Source organism: Hippoglossus stenolepis, chromosome 24, assembly GCF_022539355.2.
Source record: "Hippoglossus stenolepis isolate QCI-W04-F060 chromosome 24, HSTE1.2, whole genome shotgun sequence".
NCBI lineage: Eukaryota > Metazoa > Chordata > Actinopteri > Pleuronectiformes > Pleuronectidae > Hippoglossus > Hippoglossus stenolepis.
The window spans coordinates 5409465-5432588 of NC_061506.1; the positions used below are offsets into that span (position 1 = coordinate 5409465).

General features: G+C 45.7%; 1 protein-coding gene across 13 annotated transcripts in view; it reads right to left on the bottom strand.

The window, feature by feature from the left end:
* LOC118103379 (mitogen-activated protein kinase kinase kinase kinase 4) overlaps positions 1–23124 on the bottom strand; it is a 30333-nt gene that overhangs the window by 6809 nt on the left and 400 nt on the right. For 7 of the 13 annotated variants that reach the window (XM_035150243.2, XM_035150241.2, XM_035150252.2 and 4 more), the window contains exons 2-20: positions 22819–22884; positions 12670–12726; positions 8604–8729; positions 8335–8445; positions 8138–8228; positions 7927–8057; positions 7756–7810; positions 7589–7667; positions 6902–7077; positions 6726–6798; positions 6398–6608; positions 6142–6303; positions 5904–5990; positions 3516–3668; positions 2601–2870; positions 2037–2137; positions 1572–1711; positions 1308–1402; positions 107–285 (exon numbers count right to left, since the gene is read on the bottom strand). In XM_035150243.2, the coding sequence (XP_035006134.1) occupies positions 107–285; positions 1308–1402; positions 1572–1711; positions 2037–2137; positions 2601–2870; positions 3516–3668; positions 5904–5990; positions 6142–6303; positions 6398–6608; positions 6726–6798; positions 6902–7077; positions 7589–7667; positions 7756–7810; positions 7927–8057; positions 8138–8228; positions 8335–8445; positions 8604–8729; positions 12670–12726; positions 22819–22884 (2363 nt within the window). Of the gene's footprint in view, positions 1–106; positions 286–1307; positions 1403–1571; positions 1712–2036; positions 2138–2600; positions 2871–3515; positions 3669–4804; positions 5264–5903; positions 5991–6141; positions 6304–6397; positions 6609–6725; positions 6799–6901; positions 7078–7588; positions 7668–7755; positions 7811–7926; positions 8058–8137; positions 8229–8334; positions 8446–8603; positions 8730–12669; positions 12727–22818; positions 22885–23124 lie in introns of all 13 variants that reach the window. The other 6 variants (XM_035150245.2, XM_035150242.2, XM_035150248.2 and 3 more) reach the window with 4 other exon arrangements.

A 23124-nucleotide genomic window follows, 5' to 3' on the forward strand; every position in this document is an offset into this window, starting at 1 on the left:
CCAGTGTTAACAGCCATGCAGAGAAGCCATGCAACACTTTGCACAGTAAACATGAACGCAACAGAGAACAGAGGCAAATAAATGACATCATCGCACTACTGCCTACCCAGCTCTGGAGTCCTCGGGTCCGGAGGTGGACTCCTCTCCAGCCTCCTGGTCCACCTCCTCGTCGTCGTCCTCATCAGTGGTGCCTGAATCTTCGCTTGAGGAGGAGTAGTCGGTGACCTTGTGGGGGGGCCGCACGTCGTCTACCGCACGGAGCTCCTTGGCCAGAGCAGTCAGGTCCTGAAAGGAACAGTAATGAAGTCTTAGAAAAACATATTTTGATAAAACTACATAACAGGAGCCTTGACGTCATCCTTTATTACTTCACATATTATTATTTCTGTTCAACATAGATGTTTATACAGTCTCTGATTTCTGGGTATCTGTAGTATTTTACCACTTAATTAAGCCGTGATTGTGAAATTTAGAGTGCTAATTAAAATAATTGCCGGCCTGAAACCTTGTTGGACCCGGGCTAAGACGCCATTTAGTCCAAGTTGAACAATACGGTGAGTTGAGTGGCATAAATTAGGGTTAATCATAAAAATTAGTGTCACTCCTTGCTGTGATACCCACGCTGCCCTCTGCTTGTTTTCACTTGCACACTCTGACTAATGCAGACTTTTACGGTCAGTGACAAGCAACACAGGCGGGGATACGTCCCTGCCTTGTTGGACAAAGCAAATGGGCCACAGTTTATCCAGCAACAAAGCCAGGTGAGATTAGGACCCATTCTGACAAGTACAAGGAAACAGGAGGAGTGCGTTTGCATTCAAATGTGCTCGCATTCATATCCAGGCTCAGGAAGCAGCTGTCGAGGGTTTAACCCGTCTAGGGCCGTTGTGTGCGTTTTGTCGATGAAAGGCAATGAACTGTGCAGGCGTGAGGGCGTCGTCCCTCACAGTTGAGGGCGCCAGCAGAAGACGGTAAACCAGCGATACAATTATTGTATTAATCCTCCTCACAAAGGAGAAACGGCCCTATTTAAAAAAACTTTTGTTTATGATGCAATGAGTGGGGCAATGGTGCAAGCACAGCATCGGTGCGATTATGTAATCTCTTTTAACAGGCTAACCACATCACCCTAAGAGGTTCCCCAACAATCACGAGCCATTGGATTCATGTGATGTTGCACACATCAGGTGGTTGTTTAATTAGAGTAATAGAAAATAGAGATAAAACACAAGTGGGGAGGGTAAAAAACTGTTTTCACATTCAGCATCATACGATCGTTACCAGTACTCTGGTAACGGGGGACTTACGGCTGGTCGAGTGGGTCTGGCGAGGTTCTTTTCATCTTGTTTCTTGGGAACATTTTCAGGCCGCTGGAGAGGAGACCCTTCAGATTTGGAGGAAGCTTTGAGAGGAGAAGGAAGTGGAGTTAGCGCGGGGACACATAAGAGCTGGCTCTGAAACAATCTTCAATTGCCTGTATTGGAACCACCACAAAACTGTCATTACAGTAATAGTCATAATTAAGTAATGAGCAGTGAGTAGAGTTAGTGAAATGTAGCCGTGTACAGTACCAGGGGACTCACAGCGTGGCCTGAAGCGGTCCCCGGAGCTGGCCTGAGAGCTGGAGTTGGAGGAGCCGGAGGAGCTGCCGCTGCCCGGCCGGGGCTGCAGCTTCTCCACCCGGTCCCACAGCGGGCGCTGCTCCACGTTACTGTCACAGGGAACAAAGTCTCATTAACAAGAGCAAGAAATAAACAGTAATATCATTCAAAGTGGGATTTGCAAATGTGCTTTCAAGTGAGTTAACACATAAAAGCAAAGTTACAGAAGGCGGAGCCGATATACATCTATTGTAACTTTTCTCTGTAAGTATATTTGAATATACAACTTTAAATTTAACGTTAACTCCCATCCACCTGTGTTATTGTGGCAGTGGTAATGTTACAAAAATATCCTAATTTCAAACGTCTGCAACTGCCTTAAAAAGTTCATAAACAATTGCACAATCCGAATGATTCTGAGGTGTCTTTCCTCACCTGCCAGCGATCCTCTGTCCGCCCTGGTTCCCAGGCTGTGACGGCAAAGGAGACTCTCGGCGTGACAGCACTGGAGACCTGGATGTTGTCCTCACTGGTACCTGGAGGAGACAGATTCAGACGTCTTCACACACAGTGGCAGCTACAGACATGAGCATAACCACTGAATTACTGACGATCTGAAATTCAAAATGTACGACAAGAATTTAAAGCTGCATCACATCACATAATCAGATAAACCTGATATCTTCCCTAGGAGGTAGCAGTGATAGCAAAACCTCTCCAACATGAGAGCCACCAACAGAACTAATTTAGGTGCAGGACTGTGCTGTGTAACATAGCTTTTGAATTTTACTTTTATAACTAATTTGTGGGCCTAGAATTCAAAGTTTTTTTATTTTAATACGACTTATATTAGTTGTGTTCGATGTTGATTTTCAACAAATGAGACAGAGCACAAACACACAGGTTGTGGCGAAGTGACTGAAATGAGAGGAGGTGACGGGAGGGAGGGAAGAGTCAAGGTCAGGTCGGGAGCGGGGGAGGCCATTATCGACTCCTTACCTTGGGAGGCACCTCCTCGCCGCTGGCCTGGTGCTCTGCCCTAGTCTGGCCCTGGGGGAGGAGGGGAGGTTGGGGGTCAGTGCGTGCGTTTGATGGTGGGTGGTGGTGATGGTGGGGGTCCTGGGAGCGCAGGTGAAGTTGTGCAAAGCTAGAGGTCACGCCGCCGGGCTCACTGAAGGACTGGGAGCGAGAGACCACGGGCGGAGGAGGAGGAGGAGAGGGGGCGGCGCTGTTGCTACTTTTTAGAGCAGCCAGGTGGGACCACTGGACCTTTTAGGGAGTGAGGGAGGGAGGGGAGGACAAGAGGGGGAGGAGGAGGAGGAGGAGGGGAGGAGGAGGAGGGGAGGTGGAACAAGCAGACAACACAGTGAGACATGAGGGAAGATGTGTGTGGTTTTTCACATACAGGTGCTTAGATATACTGGGTCCACATGCATACAGACAAAGCACAAAACGACACGATGATGTGTTTCACTCAGATTCTCTGATTAATTTAAATACTATTTATTAGTTTATCCTTTTTATTAGTAAAGGGAATAATTCAACATTTTTGGAAATTTATGTAATTATGAAGCTAAAAACATGTTTTTTACCCTTTGGATTTTTTTATGGTTCAGAGACAATGTTGTGGAGTTAGTAAAGTAAACGTTATTTAGGTTACAATTTTGTCTAATGCTATGGTAGGATGTTAGTGGCATAAAAGAAGAAACTAAATCATCAATGGGTTAGTTCATCTCTATAAACAGATTCTGTGTGTGAATATACAGAATCTGTAGGTGAGGGGGGAGATTTTAGGGACAGAAACCTTCTGTTTCTTTCTCTAGTTTGACCAATCATGTTTGAGCTGGAACAGGGGGAGGAACTGGAGGAAAAGAGGAAGAGGAGAAATAGGAAAAGCAAGGAGGAAGGATTTACCTGGGGCTCCATGGGCCGGTGCATGGCAGAGGCCTCGGCGGAGGAGCCACCATTGGAGAATGGTTCAGAGGAGCGGGGAGGCAGAGGGGGCTGCTTGGGAGGAGGGGCGGTCTGAGGTGAGCCCTGAATGTTCTTACGGTATCGCTCGTCAGCCTGGGATGGAGGGGGGAATCGAACAGGACAAAGATGGGATGAGGGTCAAGACAAATATTTCAGCGACCAAATTAAGAAGAGAGAAAATCAAAGAGAAGGAACCACTTTGAAAGGTTTAAGTTTTAAGCTTGAATTCAAAGTTTTCTTTTCGGAATGAAATGGTTCCAATCTCCATGTATTTTCTAATACTAAGGTTGCTTAGGAATACTTTGTCCCAATCAGAAACCCTTATTTCTAATAAACAATAAAGACATTTGGTGACAATGATATTACACATGCTTGAAGCTGTACAGACACAGGTATGTGTGGACAGACAAGAGGTGGAGACGGGACACTTTAATCCAAAATACACCTTTGAATTTGAATAATAAATGGGAAGGAAAGATCATTGTTAATGACACGGAACAGCTGATGACAGGAGATGCTGCTTGGGGTGTCCTGCATGTTAGTGTTTGGGCCTCAGCCATCCACATGCAATGGCCCCGATCCACACAGACACATTCACAGTGTAAACATTAAAGAAGTTCACAGGTCTGCGTCCAAGATCAAGAGAAATTCCTAACACTTGTGGTTCTGTATTGCTTTGAGGAGGAGTTCTGGGGAAAAGAAAATAATAAAAATCCAATGGAATCATCTTTATTTTTATGGAGGGAAATGATCAATAAATTATTTGAAAATTACAGATGCATCATTTCTCTTTCTCTTGCTTCGCCTGCTCAAAGTGAAAATTAAGACGAAAACATTTCGGGCATCGTCGTGGTTTTAGTAGTCAAGGAGTCGAGCAACAGGGCAAGTGAGCGCGAGTGCCAAGAGAAGAGTGGAGCAGAACAGCTCCGGTTTATTCAGGACATAAAGACGCTGGTTGCTGGTGGTTGCGAGCCTGTGGTTTCCCCCCTGTTCTCCACCACACCCCCCACTTGTTTCATTCAAAACGGCCTGGCTCCGATGGTCTGTGTTGTAACAAATTAGATATTGCTCTGGGAATAACGTTAAATTACATGTGACGGTTTGGGATAATGAAAACCATTATTTGTTGCTCGCACCACCTCCATCATCACGGTCAGTGAGTGAAGACAAGCAAGAGGAAGCTGGAAAGAGCAGGCGGCGTGGGAGGCAGAGCCGAGGAGGAGGTTCACCTCTCTGATAGGCTGCGGAGGATGACTGACGGGCTTGGCAGGCCTATCAGGCTCCGAACTCTCTGCCTCGGGAGGTTGGGAGTCAGATGGAGGTTCGGTCTGAGAAAGGATGGGGCTTGGGGAGTTCTGGAGCGGGTCGGGACACGTCTCAGCATTGTCAGTCTTTTCTGGCTCTGCTGCCTGGGACTTGGCGCTGTCTGAGGGGACGGTCTGAGGGGCTCCGGGGGACTCGGGAGCGCCTCTCACTACAGTAACGTCCCTGTCGAGGACCTGAGCTTGTGGGGTTGTTGTGAGGGCTCTGTCGGGGGGCAGGGTGGAGGTCTGTGGGGGTTTGGTCTTGTCGCCAGGCTGCGGTTTGGACTCGTGCTGGAGCGACAGCAGGTAGGCTTGCTCCTGCTGCAGGCGCTTATGGAGTCGCTCGGCCTTGCGCTGCTCCTCGAGCTCCCGCCACTTGAACTCCTATTGCAGAGTGTGTTCAATGTGGTGAGGAGAGATGGCAGCGTTGGCTTAATGAATGTAGCCTGAGAGTGCCGCCTCTTAAACCATTCTGTTTACAGACAGCCCACTTGTCACACCATTCACCCATTTTACTCCTCAGTAACACTCTTACTTCTTATGTGTGCTGTGGTGATAGATGCTATGTAAAGTCATTACATCATTCTGAATAACCACAATAGATTTCAAAATGTTTCCTATCAAGAAGGCAATTATTGCTTCGACTCACTTCACAAAAACAAAGCAAAATGTGATTAAAAACAGAAGATGCACTTTGCATTTAAAACATTGAAACAATGGAAGAATATAACATTTTCTCTCACACAAGTTTGTGTAACTGATTTAATTTAACAACAAGATGCCTGAAAAAAGCAGACAAATGCAAAACAAAGACATGTTGTAGAGCCTTCTGTGACGACGGTTGATGTCTTCAGCACTGCTGTACTTTAAAAGGGTTTCACTCGTAAACATGTGTGAATTAAAATACATAAAGGATCAGCTTCAGTGACAATCTTGTAATAGACTTGTTTTAGCATAACTGACAAAAGGGCCAATGCAGTGTGAGTGTGGTGGAAATGATAAGAGGTGTATATGTGTGACTGACCAGCAGCATGGCCTGTTCACGGAGCAGCTGCTCCTGCAGCATCTCCAGGTGCCTCTGCTCCTCCTCCAGCTGGCGCCTGATGTACTCCTGTCAGAAGCAAAGCAGTCACTGGAGTCAGTGGTATGTTTTCACAGGTAAACAGTGAGTGTACAACTTTTTTTTAATATAGATTATAGATTTAACACATACCTATAGTTTCCTTTTTTGATATTCTAAGTAAAAATATGTAAAAACTGACCTGTTCACGATCGTTCCTTCTCTTCTCGTCGTCGGACCGCCGGCGCTCCTCCTCTTCTTTACGTCTACGATCCATCTCCTCAACACGCCTCTTGTCCTCTTGCTCGCGGCGACGCTGCTCACGCTCCTGTTGCCTCCTCATCTCCCGTTCGCGTCGTTGTTGCTGTGGGGTACACAAGAATTTTTTTTGAGTTTTTAAAGTTGTCAATGTGGACTTTTTTGTTTGTCAGGATCAGTCTCATCTTTCTGTGACCAACCTCCTCCAGCCGCCTCCTCTGCTCCTTCTGCTGCTCAATGCGTTTCTGCCTCTCGGCCAATAGCTGGCGCTTGTACTCCTCTTGCTCGCGGAGCTGCTGCTCCTGGAGGTGCTGCTGGCGGCGGAGCGCCTCTGACCGCTCTTTGTTCTCCTGCTGCAGGCGGATGAAGTCGCGGCGCAGAGTTGACTCACCTGGCACGTTGACAATGGAGCTGGATGATGGGAGGAAGTGGGACAGAAGGTTTTGATTAAACCAAATTCCATTGAAAATGTCCCCCGAAAAATGGTTATACCCGTATTTAAGAAGTGCTTTGACAACTTGATCATACCTGGGTTCTCCCTCCTGCTCTGGGGGGTCCTCTTCCTCCTCCTCGCTGCCACTGTACTCATACTCGGTCTCATCTGTAGTCGGTAAAATGAAGAAGTCACTCAGAGAAACTCACCACAGCTGTAAACTCAGCAGAAACTTGAGAAGAAATGATCAGAAACAAAGAGCCAGACGCACCTTTCTCTCCCCTCTTCTTTTTGGTCCGGTCGATGTGGTCTTTGAGTTGTATGCGGACCTGCCTCTCGTTGGGCTGGTCTCGGATGAAGGGATGCTTGAGCAGCTGCTCCGTCGGCGGGCGCTGCGTGTAGTTCTTCACCAGGCAGCCCTCGATGAAACTGAAAAACTTCTTGGACCTGTAGGGATGGTAGAGGATTGTTTACCCCTGAAACTCCAGCACTGTTTTGTGGACTCAAACATTTCTTCCATTATCATTATGATTTTTGGGTGAACTATTCCTTTAAGTAAAAATACAGCCTCTGGTTTCTTGATATGAATTGAGGTTTTATGTTTTGTTCTGTTTTATGAAGAAACATTTTAAAATAACATCAAACTCATCAAAGCTCTCAAGCTCTGAAGAGTTGAATTTTTCCCCACTGCAGTGCATCCATCCAGAGCTGCACTGCAGTGTGTGTGCCAGGAGAGGTTGAGTCTGCCAGAGCAAGTGTATCACAGATGTTCAGCTCAACAGAGGAAAGGCCGAGCTCAGGATTCTGTAGCCTCTGTAGCTGCCTGATCTCAGATCAGAGATAAAAATCAAAATATGCCAGAACTAACTCAATTTGTACGAATTTATTATGGTAAAAAGAAGAATAGAAAGGATGGAAATACTCAAACTTCACACAAAACGCCCTCAGTGGTGCTCACCATTTTTTAGATTTGAGCCTGGGAGGAGGGTTTCTTGGAATGAGGAAGAGCGCACGCATGGGATGCATGTCGCAAAGTGCTGAAAGAAGAAGCACAGATGCAACGGTGAGAATTTAAGAGACTGAACCAGCATCTAAACTCTAACGGTAATAAAAACTGATACTCACGTGGTGCTCCTTCAGCCATTTCAATAGCTGTGATACCACAAGACCACAGATCACTCTGCAAGAGAAGACGACACAGATACTCAGACAAATCGAGACATTCACAGGTACAGTACGCCTGCGTCACACAAATACACAATGTCAGGATTCAACAGCTGCTGTGGAGGCTCTTACTCTGTAATCGTATGTAGCGTCTGGGTTTTCGTCACAAGCGATGACCTCAGGGGCCATCCAATAAGGAGTCCCGATGAAGGTGTTCCTCCGGCCCACGGTCCGATCCAGCTGAGCACTCACACCGAAGTCCACTGGAGAGAGACACCAGAGTCACCACAGTCAGCATTGTGCTGTAAGTTCATGCTCTAACAGAGATTTGAGCCGCTCTCACCTAGTTTGACTTCTGCATTCTCAGTGAGCAGGACGTTCTGGCCCTTGATGTCGCGGTGGATGACGTGGTGGGCGTGTAAGTGGGCCAGACCCTGATGAGGAGAGAGACACAGGACATGAATGAGAGGAGAGGAGGATGAGAAGAGAGGAGGATGAGAAGAGAGGAGAGGAGAGGAGGAAAAGAGAAGGAGAACTCACTCTGAGGATCTCTCTGGAGATGTAAGCGATCCAGTCTTCCTTCAGCTGGTTCCCCTTGGTGTTCTTCACCAGGTCTGTGATGGAACCAGCTCCGCAGAACTCCATCACCAGCTATACAACAGATAGAAAACAAAATTAGAAAACACTAGAAGTATAGGGAGTAAAGACAAATAGGAAACATCACAGAACGTAACCATGGCTGCTACATGTTTTTTTCCTTGCATACTTCTTACTTTACTTTAATTTCTTGTCTGGATTTGAGGACTTACCCATAGCTGGTCGTCGTGTCCTGGGGGGCTCTTCTTAATGAAAGCGCCATAATAGGTTGCTATGTTTCTGTGGTGGGAATACTTCTTCAGCATATTGATCTCCAGTTTAATTTCCTCCTCTTCATCCTAGCAACACACAAAAATTCCCCACAAAGTTAGAATAAAAAGAGGATGATTGTCCTTTGCTCTGGAAAATCTTTATCATACAACACAATAATGACAGTGTGGGATCATCTGGCTTTTTATTAATCATCATTTCACCTCCAGTGACATTTCATTTCACATCCAAATCAATACACTTCCATTGTTCGGGTCATAGCGAGTGTCAAGCTGTGTGACAACGCCCTGGTGCTGCTCAGTCCGGCCTGGCCAGACCTTATTCAGGTCTCGGACTGTGTAACAATGCAGTATGAGTCCTTCATTTACTGGCAAATGGTTCCTTTGTTTAGGGATTAATGATGCATGAGTGAGTTTCATAGTGAGTTGATGTGTGCAGTAGCCAGAAGCCATTATTGTTAATCCCTAGGAAGACTATATATACATTAGATCGATGGCAAATCCCCCTACAGATACACTCTTGTGTGAGGCTGCAAAGAAAGCAAAGAATTCTGCCTGGACACTTAGAAAAGAATAACAAATACCATGAATATGAGGGGAAGGATCACGTTAAAGAAGATAAACAAGAGAGTAAATAGATATCTTTCATAATCAAATAAAAAAAAAAACGGAGATTATAATCCAACAAAAGACCCTATAGATAAAAAATCCTAAAGGGAAATTAGTGGGTTTTATCCAGGGTTAAAAAAAAAAAAGGTTGATCAGGTGCCAGATGGAGCTTTCATGCTGCGTTCAGTCTCTGCTGGAAATGTAACAGGAGCAAACGTGTCCAGTTTTCGCAAAAGGTCAGAACTGGCTTCAGCGCCAACTCCCTGCTCGCACCCGATAGCAACTTGACAATGATTAACCGTGACACGCTAATTGAACACATGCAGGGTGGTTCGCTTTACATGACCTCTCCTATAGAAGGTACAGTGGGAGGGGGCGTACAGTATTATCACTGCAGAGATACAATGTGGAGGTTTGCCTCTTTATATTATCAGGGATTTCATTTATTTTCTTGATAAGTATTTAATCACCAGGCTGGACATCGCCTAAATAAAGAGACATGAAAAGAAATGTGATTTTCATTACCACATTGTGTAGCGTGCTTTGCATCACCTACAGCAAAATGGCAGTTGGTCGTCTATGCAGGCGGCCATACTGCTGCTGCACGACTCGTTTGAGTTGACGTAAGCCTTTCTGTTGTGCGCGCACCCCCCACTCCAGTCCCCCAATCCACCCCCTCTCTGCTGTGCAGCTGTTGGATTATCACACTGCCGACTGTGAAAGCCTCGCTGCCACAAGTCACATGGTGAGGGAGAGAGAGAGACACAATCATATGGTGATGTGTGTCAGAGAGAGAGAGAGAGAGAGAGAGAGAGAGAGAGAGAGAGAGAGAGAGAGACGAGGAGGAGTGGAGCTTTGGTCATTTGGCGGCGGAGAGGATATGAGTAAAAAACAATATGTCGACCACACACACAATAATCTGTTTTACTAGATCAGATGAATGTTAATGCATGATTTGAGAAAATAAAATAATTTTGGGGGGATTTTCTGGATCTAGTTTTGGAAAAATTCGGCTCGTTTTTGCGTTTTTACCAAAATCAACACCAAAACAAATTAAAAGAAATCTAAAACAGACTATGAACAGAACAGCAACTTAAAATAAAGCCCCAAACAACCAAGGCCGTCACCAGTTTGTAGTGTAGTAGTGTGCAGCAGATACACAAGCCACTATCTGCACAAATCAACCAGTCGACTCTAAACCAGAGGATTAGAATAATATCTGAATATATACCAACATGGAGCCTCAAAGTGGAAAGGCATTTTTAGCTTCGGGCCGGTATGGTGGCGGAGATGAGGAGTGGACGAGTGTTTGGATTTGAGAATGTGGGTCAGAGTCGCACTGGACAAGCCTGCATGCCTGTGGATGAGCTCTAGAGCCACGACAGGGAAGAGAGGGCAACTTCAGCCTCACTGAAAATACACTGATCATCAGGTAACAGTTATAAGATATAAATGCAAATGTGTTAATTTATGTAATTTAATAAATGGGCTATTGTTTCAGCCCTAAATTACATTTTACACATACAAGGAAGCTACAAATGAAATCGTAGTCATGCTGACTGTGTGAGGTGTGCTGTGTCATTTCAATGGTGGAGACAATAATACACCATGAATCAGTGAAACACATGCAGCTAATAAAAGTCTGGATTAGTTTCAGGATGACGAGTTATGATCACTGTCTGGGAAGTTTAGTAACATGAGTTAATCTTTAGAAGGCCCACGCCCAGTGATACACAATCATGCAGTAATTAGCACTGCAGCCCGGCTGATATGGATTTTTACAGGCCAATGAGGATACAGATATTAGGAAGTAAAAAGAAATTGTAATTTATTCCTAAAATGTCATTATCAAACCCTTATGACAGAAATATAAGAGTCTGGATATTTTACAGTTGAACCTTTTTGTGTCAGAACCTGACCCCAGCCTCCATGTTTTCCATAATAACAGACACGTGCAGCAGCGTGTAAAAAAAAAAAAGTAGACTGCCCAGCCAACTTGACCAAACCCAACCTGAACCTGATCACCTCTTTAAAATATTTTTGGCCAAACTCCATCCTCAGGTGTGCTGCTCAAACCCACAGACATATTGGTGGAATGTTTAAGGAAAAGCAGCCTGGAGCGTGCACTCAGTGTTTTGAGGAGGGCGATGGAGGGCGCCTCCTGTAACTTACAGCACTTTCTCACAACAAACAAAAACAGGTTTCTCCTGTGCAATAAGAGCATAACAACCTGCTTTATGTAACACTTTCCATTGTTCAATATCGCCTCGAAAAGTAACCACATGTCTGGCACCCGACAGACACGCCTAGTTCAAGTCACACAACTTGAAACAGTTGGGCAATATTCTCTTTACTCGTTAAACATAAGAACTGTATAACTCTGACTCATCATGACATGGGCTTATCTGAGGAGTGACAGCAGGCAAGTCGGGGCACACAGACCGCCTGCTGCTGCGTCATTCGCCTGCGTCAGGCCCGTGATCCGTCACCGTGTCGGGGGTGCACTGGGGAAATGTGTCCCAATAACCTTGGTGGTGCATCCAGCTGACGACTTAAGATTTCGCTCCCAAGCCCTAAGTGGAGTGTGTTCACCAGGCACCAGAATTCAGGCCTGTCATTGTGCATGTACAGAATGATCACGCCCATATTCCTCCATCATTATCATGGCCGTGTGGGTGGCTGGCCCTGCTGGCCTTCACTGCTCCTCTGAATCCCTCAGCTTTGTGTCTCTGCATATGTGGATGTGTGGTTGTGTGCCTTCTCCCATCTGCAGACAGGACCTCCCACGGCTGAGGGCAGCCTGCTGGCCACTAAATGACGCACTTCACTCAATAGCATCCTGTTGCCTCTGCCCTTCCCCTGCTGTTTATTATGGGGGTTGGGGCTCATTAAGGAGCGGAGCATTTTCTTCTCTGCGAGCGCAAACGCATTAAGACGTCAGATCTGATGGAATGTTTATGGAGATTGTAATATTAAACAGATAAGAGAAGAATAAATGACTCAATTATATCCAAGTATAATTTTTCCATGAACATTTCAACTCAATTTCAATGCAAATACCAGTATTTATTATTGAGCCTGGCTGATATAGATTTCCGGGGGCTGATGACAACTGATAAAGCGATCGGGTACTATTTATAACGTTAGGGCTGAACAAAAAGAAAAATCTATCCTACGAATTGTCAATAAAACCTGATACAGTTATCGATTATTGAAACCGAAATGTGACAAACTGTGAATACAATTATTGAATTTTGTAAGATCAGTAAGATTTTTTTCATTTTCTGTCAAACAATATGTTTTATGGTGAATTAGTATTCCTCCTGTCTTTGCGGAGTGCCAGCTGCACACGCTCACACCGTGATGTCGAAGGTGAAGCAATACGTGGTTCGGCCCTTACCTCGGTGACGTCCATGACCTTGATGGCAGCCAGCTGTCCAGTCTTGACGTGTCGTCCCTGTGAAGAAACAAAACAGAGGTGAGCGTTCACGTGGCAGACTCATTGTTCTGTTATCAACTGGCCGATGATTAATGAACTGGGAAACGTGCACATGTTACTGACAGAAAAACAGACTCTAAATGCATTCCAGTGTATTGCAAATTAAATAAATGTTTAATTTACAAAGTTTGTATCTTTACACACACTGGCATTAATGAGTATCACATGACATATTAAGCTGAAAACATCTGTTGATTGATGACTACTCGAATGACAGAAAATGTATCTGCAGCTACACTGATTAATGAATACTGATTAATCAATGCTGTGAAAGTTTTCCCATTGTCAAAGATTACAATCTCAAGACATGTATCCCACATAAACTGACTATATATAGAATTATACATGCTACAGATGGACATGTTATTCCCAAGCTATATAGACCGACCATTCCCAGACTCTTATGCTCCCCAACAGCCCGCTGCCACTCCTTACATAAACAAAGGACTAAAATAGAGGCCCCTCTTCGACCTCCCTCCCACCACCAACTCTCTGAGAGGAGATAAAATATGGAAACATTTTTGGGAGCTGGCCCACATGGGTATGGGACGGGTATTCCCCTTCTTCTCTCCACTGCAGTGATACTGTGTCTCTCTGCTGGTCACTGCAGCAGCTGTATCGCACACACACACATCAATACACTGCGCAGACCCTGGAACAGTTTCAGAAGGAGGACGACACACACACACACACACACACACACACACACACACACACACACACACACACACACACACACACACACACACACACACACACACACACACACACACACACACACACACACACACACACACACACACACACACATTCTTGTCAAATCAGTCGCACACATGACCACCCCCACCGACATCATATTAGCCAGTGCATTCCATAGTCAATTGAAACAGTATGGATTATGACAATGACAATAAAAGCAATGCTGGCTTAAGGGGTGGGGGGGGCTCTCTTTTGGCTGAGGGATAAGAGGAACCCTTAACAATGCCTTTAATCCTCTTCACTTTGATCCCAGGGGTCACCAAAAGCAACACGGAAGCTGACATTACAGCTGTGCCCCCCCCGTGTCCGAGCTGCTGGCGCTGAGGTGGTGCGCTGTGATGGGCTCGCAGGTCACAGGTGGGACCAAGAGGAACTCGGTGGTCAACCTCCATACTACTCACATAATTTCTTTAGTGACTTAATATTATTGCTTAATTATTTGGGGATTGAGTGTTAACCTACGAACAGCCTATTGAAAATGTGTGTTTACATTGGGGTTATTCATGATTTAAAGACTTGTTTGGAATAGGTACTGGGAGGTGATGATAGGAAAGTGCAAGGTGATTCTTTCTCCGGGAGCCTGAAGGATTTATACGGTCACATAAACCCAAATGTCTCCCGAGCTTCTGTGGGAGATAAGGTTGTCTAGGCCACAAAGTCGTTCTGCATTTTGATCGCACAAAACACCTAAGGTTACACAACATTGGGATTTAAGTGATGAGCTGAGTTCCCTGGAAGGCTTTTATCCCCTTTCACCATCCATTTTTCTTAGTAAAGAAAACAAAAGAAAAAAGTTGACACTTCACTGAGTCATTGCAGATGATGTGAATCAGCACAAATTTAACAGGAAAGGTTTTTGGAAAGGTGTATTTAGAGAAAGGATGCTGCCGAGTTAAACACAATGCAAAATACACCTTGCATATCTTGTATTTACAACATTGATCTAGGATGAATTGGCAAATCAATCAGAGAAATTGTGACACTTGTTTTAAAGCTTTTATTGCACCTTAGTCAACCCGTCTCTTCTCTGCTCTTTGTGGGTGGGGGGAGGTGATAAGACACACAGGTATATTCAAAGTGGATTTCTCAAGCTGATACACATATAGATATTGAAGTTTTTAAAGAAATTGGACAATATATCAGTTGTGATACATAAAATCCTTTCATAATGGAAATTATTAGGATTTTATTCAACCACGCTCTGAAGCACATGCCCGTATTCAAGTCATACTCAGGGTTTTTATGATCAAACGGTAAATTAAAGCATCTGATACTTGGTTCTATGAAGAGGATCGACGTAAATAAAGATACTTTTGCCTGAATCACGTCCCATCTTAATAGATATGAAGAACTGATCTTGCGAATGTAGAAATTAATGTGTTTCCTAATGTCTACAGTGCTCTGTGTTAATTTACCACATGCCATCCCATCAGAACTGACAAACCACAATGCCCACTCTGTATTTTTCAAAAGGGAAACAGTCTCATATGAGGCTGCAACTAAAATCATGCTCATTATTGATTCATTTGTTGGTTGGAAAAAGATAATATAAGCTACTTAAATAATCAATTAACTATTCAAATGCTGATAGACATATTTTCTGATGTTTAACTAATCAACAATGGACTGACTGTTTCAGCTGTAGCTCTGTGGACGGGCCCCTGTGACACAGACCCTTGAATGGGTAAAGGTCAGTCAGCTGCACTCGGGCCCAGAAGGGCCCCTTGCAGCAGCCAGCTAGGCGTGGCTGGGGAGAGGTTATCTGAGGAACTGAGCTATCACTCAGCTCTCTCCGGCCTCCATCTCCACTCCTACATCCCAGCTCCTCTTAACCATGGCCAGATGTGCTGCTGGCATCTGCCCAGCTCAGCACTAAACCACTGACTGACTTACTGCCTACGGAGCCACAGACAGTACATTCAAATCTACCCTAAAACCAAATACACTGCTCGAAGAGGCCTCGATTCATGTCCCTCAACACTAGCAACTCATGAAGTGATGCTGCTCTGTTGAGTGCTGACATAAGAGGAAGAAATAGACCTTTTCCCATTAAGTGGGCTTTATTTCACAAGCATGTGTAAACTAGAACCTGTGCTACTGGCAGTGCCATTCAAAGAAAACACACTTCAAGCGGTGCTGTCATGGAGGGGATCCAAATTCGCAATGTACATAAATAAAAAACTGTTGGGAAAGCATATTAATGTTTTATCGTGGATTTTCACTTAACAGAAGTGAGCTGTAGTGCTCAGCAGTATCGTTAGTGGTCTGTGGACAAAGAGGGAGTTCTGTTTCCAATACACTTTTCTACCGGGCTGACATCCACTGGATCCCAGAGCACAGTGAACCTCTCCCTCCCTACATCTTTCACATTAATGCACGATCAATCACACTTAGCAACGATTTAAAAAAAAACCCCGGCCGGCTTTCTAACCAGGTCAGCCTCTAGTGCCACTGCACAACTGAGTGCTACAATTGAGCGACATGCTTTCTAACTAGCCACGTAGGTGCAAAACAAACTCGGCTTCATATCATTAGTTCACACAGCGAGGGAGGGAGAGGACCGCTGGGTGCCGTGGGTTGGTTCTTCAAAAGGTCACTGGTGAAAGTGTGTGTGCAGTGAAGCGTTTATGTGAAGATCTGAGGTGACATTTGAACTGGCAGAGTGAGTAGGTAGCTGTGCAGAAGGTGATAAACAGGCAGGTCGCAACCTCTTTCTAACTTGAGAGGCTCCTGGACAGATGCAGCAACCCGACACATATCAACACAAGTCCCACTCAACTGTCCGAGTCAGTTGCTCCGGACATTTTCCTTAACTTTTCCTGGCTGTCCGCTAGTAAAATGTCCGAAAAATGTCTGAGTGTGGCCACTTGAGATTACAGCAGGAAAATGGCCAGAAAATTCACGTGGGCATGTTGATAAGAAAACAAATATCTTGGGATGAAAAAAAAAGGAGCCATACACCTAGAGGACACAGATGAAGATGTCAACGTGTAAAGACAACAAGATTTAAGAGCTTATGGTGATCTTATATATCATGTCCTGACTCCTGCTCGCTCTACACAGGCGCCACCCCACGTCTGAATGTTCCAGACCTGTCCTGTTGTTACGAACGCGTCTGAGCGTCTGAATTTTCTGGGCATTTTCCAGAAAACGGCTTTACTGACACACACTTCTGCAACGTATATCAGACGAATGGCAGGGAGAAAGAAATGATCAATCAGCAGTAAGCAGCAGCACATGACGTCCAGGGCTGTGCCTTGCCCCTGCCTCCCTGGGCTCTACTGCTTTATAATGCTGCTGCATACCAGCATACTGACCCAATTCTCTCTCACACTCACTCACTCACACTTGGCCCGGGCCGTGCTGCCTCCACATCAGCTCTCACCAGAGATGGAAGGATGGAAGAGGCAAGGACAAAGATGAGGAGCGGTGGAGGCCGAAAGAGAAATGGTGATGTGAGTGGAAGGAGGATAGAGGACAGGCAGTGAGTCTGTCTATCTTGGGGACGAACACAGGGAGAGCTGAAGAAGAGTCTGAGGCGGGGGGCTGGTTTGATGTGACTGGGCATCTATTGATCAGAGTGCAGCAGTGGCTATGGGATCAAAGATACACGCTGGAGCCTCTCCTCGTCACAAAACAACATTTTAACAACACTTGAAGGGTGTGACGTGGAGAAAATATCCTCAGTCCTATGATGAGTATGATGTTACTGAAATAACAAAAAGCCTAGAGAACTGTCTAGTTTGGGAAACAGTTTTATGTGGCGTAAATTGAAAGAAGCTGCGTGGGGAATTTACTTGAGCAAAATCCCATCCCTGATGTGGACTGAGTGAGGTGTGCCTGTTGTACGAGAGGATCTGTTCGTCCCAGCACATTAACACATTAAGTTTTCTTAAGGAAATGTGAAGAGACCGAAGAGAAAAGAGCTGTCAACTCAGTCGAAGCCGCCGGAGAGAGACAAGCAAGACACTGTCTCGTCTGCCGTCACTTTTGTGTCTCATCTCAACACCACTCGGGTAATGAGGTGGCTCAATGAGCTCCTCACAGACACACACGCACGAGAGAGAGAGAGACAAACACAGAGAGTTTTGTTCAGACAGCATGGCCAGTCAGGGGACGCTGCGGGTCTTGTGACACCCATTAGGGAGAGGGTCAGTGTGGGGGGGAGGCGGGGGGACAAAAGAGACACACACTCTGCCAGCTCGAGAGGACGCAAAGTGGAGGAGTGTGTGTCTGAGTTGAGCTTGAAATGTTTCACACATCAGGGCTATTCAAAAAGAGTACAGGCGAATGTACTTAAAAGGCTGCGTCCGAACACAGTGTGTGGACGACAATATGGGAACTTGGCCCCTGCTGCAGCATGGGTGACACATTCAACACCCCCGCAGGTTCTGACCTAAAAGCTGAACAGCCAATCAGCACGCAGACCCCAAGGACCTTTACCGATGAGGCTGTAGATAAGAAGGCAAACCCTCCACTGCTACAAGGTGCAGCCAGCAATGGCATCTAATCCTCTCCTCTGCATGTAGAGCAATATTCATTCATGTTCCCATGCATTCAATTGTACTAAATATTATTTTAATAGATCCTATGATCAAGATTTCATGTGCAAAGTCTTTTCGTCTTGCTTTGGGGAGCCAAACTTCTGCTTTTTGCCCATTCCCATCCACGTTATAGCGATTTTCAATAAAGGCAATCTATATGAATTAAGCTTTTTTTAGCACAGATATAGAAAAATCTTTAATAATTAGTATATTACACACAGACAGATGCCTTAATAATCCAGTATCAGATATTATGATACAGACTCTGAAACAAGCTGCAGTGGCTCTTTTACAGGACAACATGTGCGGATACAAGCAGAAGCACAGGGGTCGATGAGGATGAGAGCATTTTCATCCACTGGCTCGCTCATTTAAAGTGCAACATCTTTCACTTTGCAGGCTCCAGCACCAGCCTCCGTTATTAAATCCACAAGCTTCCTTTTTATTTTTTTGCACAAACATTGCAATGCACCTTGTTGCTTTCATCGCAGACGACCACTACTGCCCTGACGTAAGCACCAGTCTAGCCCAGTGCCATATGGCTCTGGTAGACATTTAACAGATTGCACGAGAGGCTCCACTCCCTCTCCAGCAGCAGCTCCCACCCTGTGTGCCCGTCAGGCGTAGCCAGCCCCATGAGGACAGAGCTTCTTGTCCTGAGGGCAGGGGCGAGGCTGCACCTAAGGTTGGGGGGGGGACAAAAATAACAAAGGATGGAGATAAAGGACAGTGTTGGGAAAGGAGGAGCAGCGGCTGAGCTTGAGCTTCACTCGAGGAAGTATGTCTCCTACTGGTGGGCACTGCTTTGGCACGGCCTGTGGATGCATGGCAGGCAGGGAGGCAGGTCAGCAGGGGCTTCAGGGGCCTACAAGCCTGACTATATATGGCAATTCTGTAGAGCAGGGGGAGAATCTTCCCAGCATACCACGCACAATTTTTAGGAATTATGTCTTTTTCTGTGTTATCATTACTCTCTCGTTTCTTAATCCCTCCATCCAAAGAGAGGCACCTGAGATGGTTTAGTGAGCCAGCTGGTCCAGGGCCAGCTGATAAGAGAAGGAGGGAGAGACGCTCGGGGAGAATCTCTTTGTGCAGAGCTTCCACAGAGGCATTATTTTAAAATAATTCAAGACGTTTGAGAACGACTGCGTGTGGCAGACTTAAAGGATATAACTCTACTGGTGAATAGCTGTTTACTGTGACCAGGGAATTGCATTTGCTTTGTTCACCATTAACATGGTTCACCCACTGTTTTATAGCACAGCACTTAAAGCTGCAGCGAGTGGGGACGCTAAACAAACTGTTTTAAGTCTCATCCTGAGGACGTGAACGTTTTGGGATGGAGACTCTCCCTCCACGGGCAGATGCAAGCGCTTCATACACACGTGTGACAGATGACCCCCACATGTATTACTGCGTTTTATTGTTTCGGTATTTCATGCGTCCTTATTTTAGGTTGCTACGCCGTGTGAGCAGTTGTTGCCAAAGCTGGAGTAGCGACCTTTTCTTGCAGGATTCAGGGCAGGCTTTCCACCGCAGGGACGTGCAGCCAATTAGTCAAACAGCCAATGGGAGTCACGGGCGAGATTTCTGGAGGGAGTGCAATAGTCTGGTTTTCTCTCAGATCCCTTTATGCTGAAAGGTTATTATGGATGTGTTGCTCAATGACGCCGAAAATATGTTACCATCCCCAGCTTTAATAAATTTCGCTTAAGATGCAATAAGAGGGGTTATGCTATTGCAGCTGCAAAATTCAAAATGGCCCACTGCAATAACATTTTACAAGTAAGTCTCAAAATGATATGATAATGTTGCAATAAAGTCTCTTTATGGTTTGGTTTTTAGCACAAGTAAATGACTGCAGCACTTTTCAAACGGATTAATCACTCTGGAGACTCAATCTGCATATTGATCCATGCTTCCCACTCCTGTCAACCAGCTGGCTGGAGCTAAAAGGAGCCTTTTTAAGCTATAACATAATTTTCATTATGGCCGTCAGTCAAATTCTGCTGCGCTGTGTTTATTAGAAGTTCACAGTAATCTGGCTCCTCTCCAGGGCCGACGGCTGCCCTCCTGGCATGGAGCATGAAGCTGGAGCGCCAGCAGCACAGCGTGGTCACAGGGACCCGGGATTTCAAGTCTTAGAGAGCAGCTCCTTTCATTTTCTGGGATAGAGTGTAAAAGGTACAAGAAACACAGCGGAGAGTCACAGAGAGGTTTTTGTGGGATCTCATGCTCGGTCAGCATTAATGCTCTTCATCTCAGTAGGTATTATTTGATGTTTTTCCATACTATGCCAACAAATTTAATAGCAGAGTTCCAGGACCAATAACAATACTAGAATGTTTAATCCATGGACTGTGTATAAAGGTCGATGACATTACTGCTTCTCAATTGCTCCCTGGTGACTGTCTGCAGCTAAAAACCCTACCTCCTCCATGGTAGAGGATGGGACAGTCGTCAGATTTTTATCAAATAACGTTTTTGGCATTGTGGGTAGTTTTTAATCACACTAATGTACAGTATGTCCAAATTGAAATTTCCTGAAGTCTATGTTTAAAACACAAGCAGCCATGCAATAACGCTAAAATCTAAAATTGAATATTAATCAAACTATGTAATCATAGTATAAATTAATGAGGCTATAAAATCTGAACAGATATTTGACACCAGCTTTCTGTGGTTAACAGGGAGGCAAATATATCAATATGTCATCATGTCTAAGCCAAACTATTTCCCTTCGCCAATTCTGAGTATCAACAAATATTCGTTATTGTAGTAGGAGTATTATGAATGAGTAATAAAGCCTTTGGACGTGACTGATGATTGTATTATGATCAGCTTATTGTACGGCATAAAACTGCACTTGTACATGTGATTCCAAATGTGAAATCTAACAACCAAACATTCAGCTTCCCCATGAACAACATACAAGTTTAGAGGGAATCAAAAGTTGCCACAAATCAAAAGAGTAAAGAAGCGTGGTCACATTGTGTTATCTTAAAAGGCCCCTTGCCAACTGTGACCAAGTGCTTGACAAAGCAGGGGGAAAAAAGCCTCCGAGGGAGAAGAGAACTCCACCCCGTTTTCAGTTGGGGGGCCTGTTGTGATTATTCAGTCGGTTGGCGTTTGAAACCCTGCGGACAAACGCCTCCTTTCTGTGGCTCCAACTGACTCACTGACCGACCGGGAGACCCGACGAGAGCGAGGAGACAAACTCAGCTTTGTGAGAGTGCAGGTTCTGTCTGGAGCCAGACAGCTGCTCTTCCACCACTTGCAGCCCCCCCCCACACCACCACCACCACCACCACACTCTCAAACTGCACGTGTACACAGGCCACATGCTCCTTAAACTGGTTAACATGACACTGATCGACACCTGATTGACAGGATGCTGCTGCAGCAAGCTTCAGTGTTGCGATGACTTCCCTATAGACGGTTTGGCTTATCTCGTTGGGCCGTGTCTTTGTGTCAACTGCAGGCTAATCTGACAGCCCTCTCTTGTACGAGCTCCATTCCCACACAGCCGCACTCGCAAATAGAATTAACACTGGACAGTGAATGGAGGGAGAGATTAAAAGGGGACACAAAAAAAAAAAAAGAGAGAGAGGGAGATGCAGTAATTCTCTGTCCCACACGCCCGGCTCAAACCCATCTGGTGGGAAGATAGCGAGCGGGCATCTCACTTCCTAATGACAATCATCCACTCCTCCTCAGAGCTGATTTCAGGTGTGGTTATAGTGTGAGCACATGCATGCAGATTTCACTGTGTGAGCGGAGGCGGGGGATCCTGGGAGTTTGGGGCACTGGGGGATTGAATGCAGGTCACTGGAGCACTGAGGGCTGTTAGAATTAAATACTCAGCTTAGCTTGCTGCTTAGTGTGCGAGCAAATTGATGTTTTTTTGGCGAGCCCCGCCAGTACGAGCCTATTAACGGCGCTTAACAAATCTTAACACATCATATATGGCAGCAGGCGACAAAATGGAGCCCCCCCACTGGCTAGCCCAGCTGCAGAAATGACAACAAAACAAGGCCCTGTTGTAGCATTAGCTCAGGACAGATTGACTCTCCAATCCAAGGCCACATCTTGAACTTCAACACGAGCGCTCGCTGTGTCTTCCTCTGCCTCCTCGGCTGCATCTTTCAACAGCCGCAATGTTCCTTCTCAGCAGAGAAATGTGACACCGGGAGCAGATGGTCCGGAGAGAGTGGGATTCCCGTGCAGTGAACTGGAAAAGTCCTGATTTTTTTATAAAACAGGATATGATTTTTTTTTGGGGGGGTTTGTGAAAAGAAAGAAGAAAAGCAATCAACCCGCAGATAATAAGAAAAACAAGAGACGTGAGCTCAGCAGGATCTGGATTGTGGCTGATACTGTTTCTCCATCCTCGACAGGTGATGCAAGACCGGTGATGCATCAGACTGTAGGCTGTCTGATTCACTCTTTAAACAGACACACACACAGAGAGAGAGAGAGAGAGAGAGAGAGAGAGAGAGAGAGACACTCCCAGCTGAACAGTCCACAGCCCCTGTTTTCTCACACACACACACCAAAACAAACCAGAATCTGTAATATCACACCTTTCTCCCAGCTTGCCCGTGTCTAATGTGTTGTGTTGGCCCCAGCTACACCTCCTATGTGTGTTACCCTGTCACTCCCTTTGTTCCCCGGCTGGATGGGGACAGAAAAACAGTGGCTGTGCAGAGAAGCCCAGGACGGGCCATGCACTGCGCCTGCAACCAACCTTGTATACTTGTCCATAGGTGCCATTTCCAACCACCTCCACCAATTCGAATATCCCAGCTGGATCCTGGAAAAAGAGAAACACAGAAATGGGAGTTTTTTCGGGGGGGGTATGAAGCTTGATGAGGGGTGTCGGTGTGTTTGATTTGTGGACGGTACAGTCCGGGGTGAGCCAGCTGTTGCGCCCTGCTCGCCCCTACATGCCAAATGCATCCCGAACAAAGGAAAAAGCAGACACTGGCAACACCTCGCTACGGCTCAGCGGTCATTTTCGAGCCGAGAGCAGCCGGGGAGAGCAGGTTGGAGC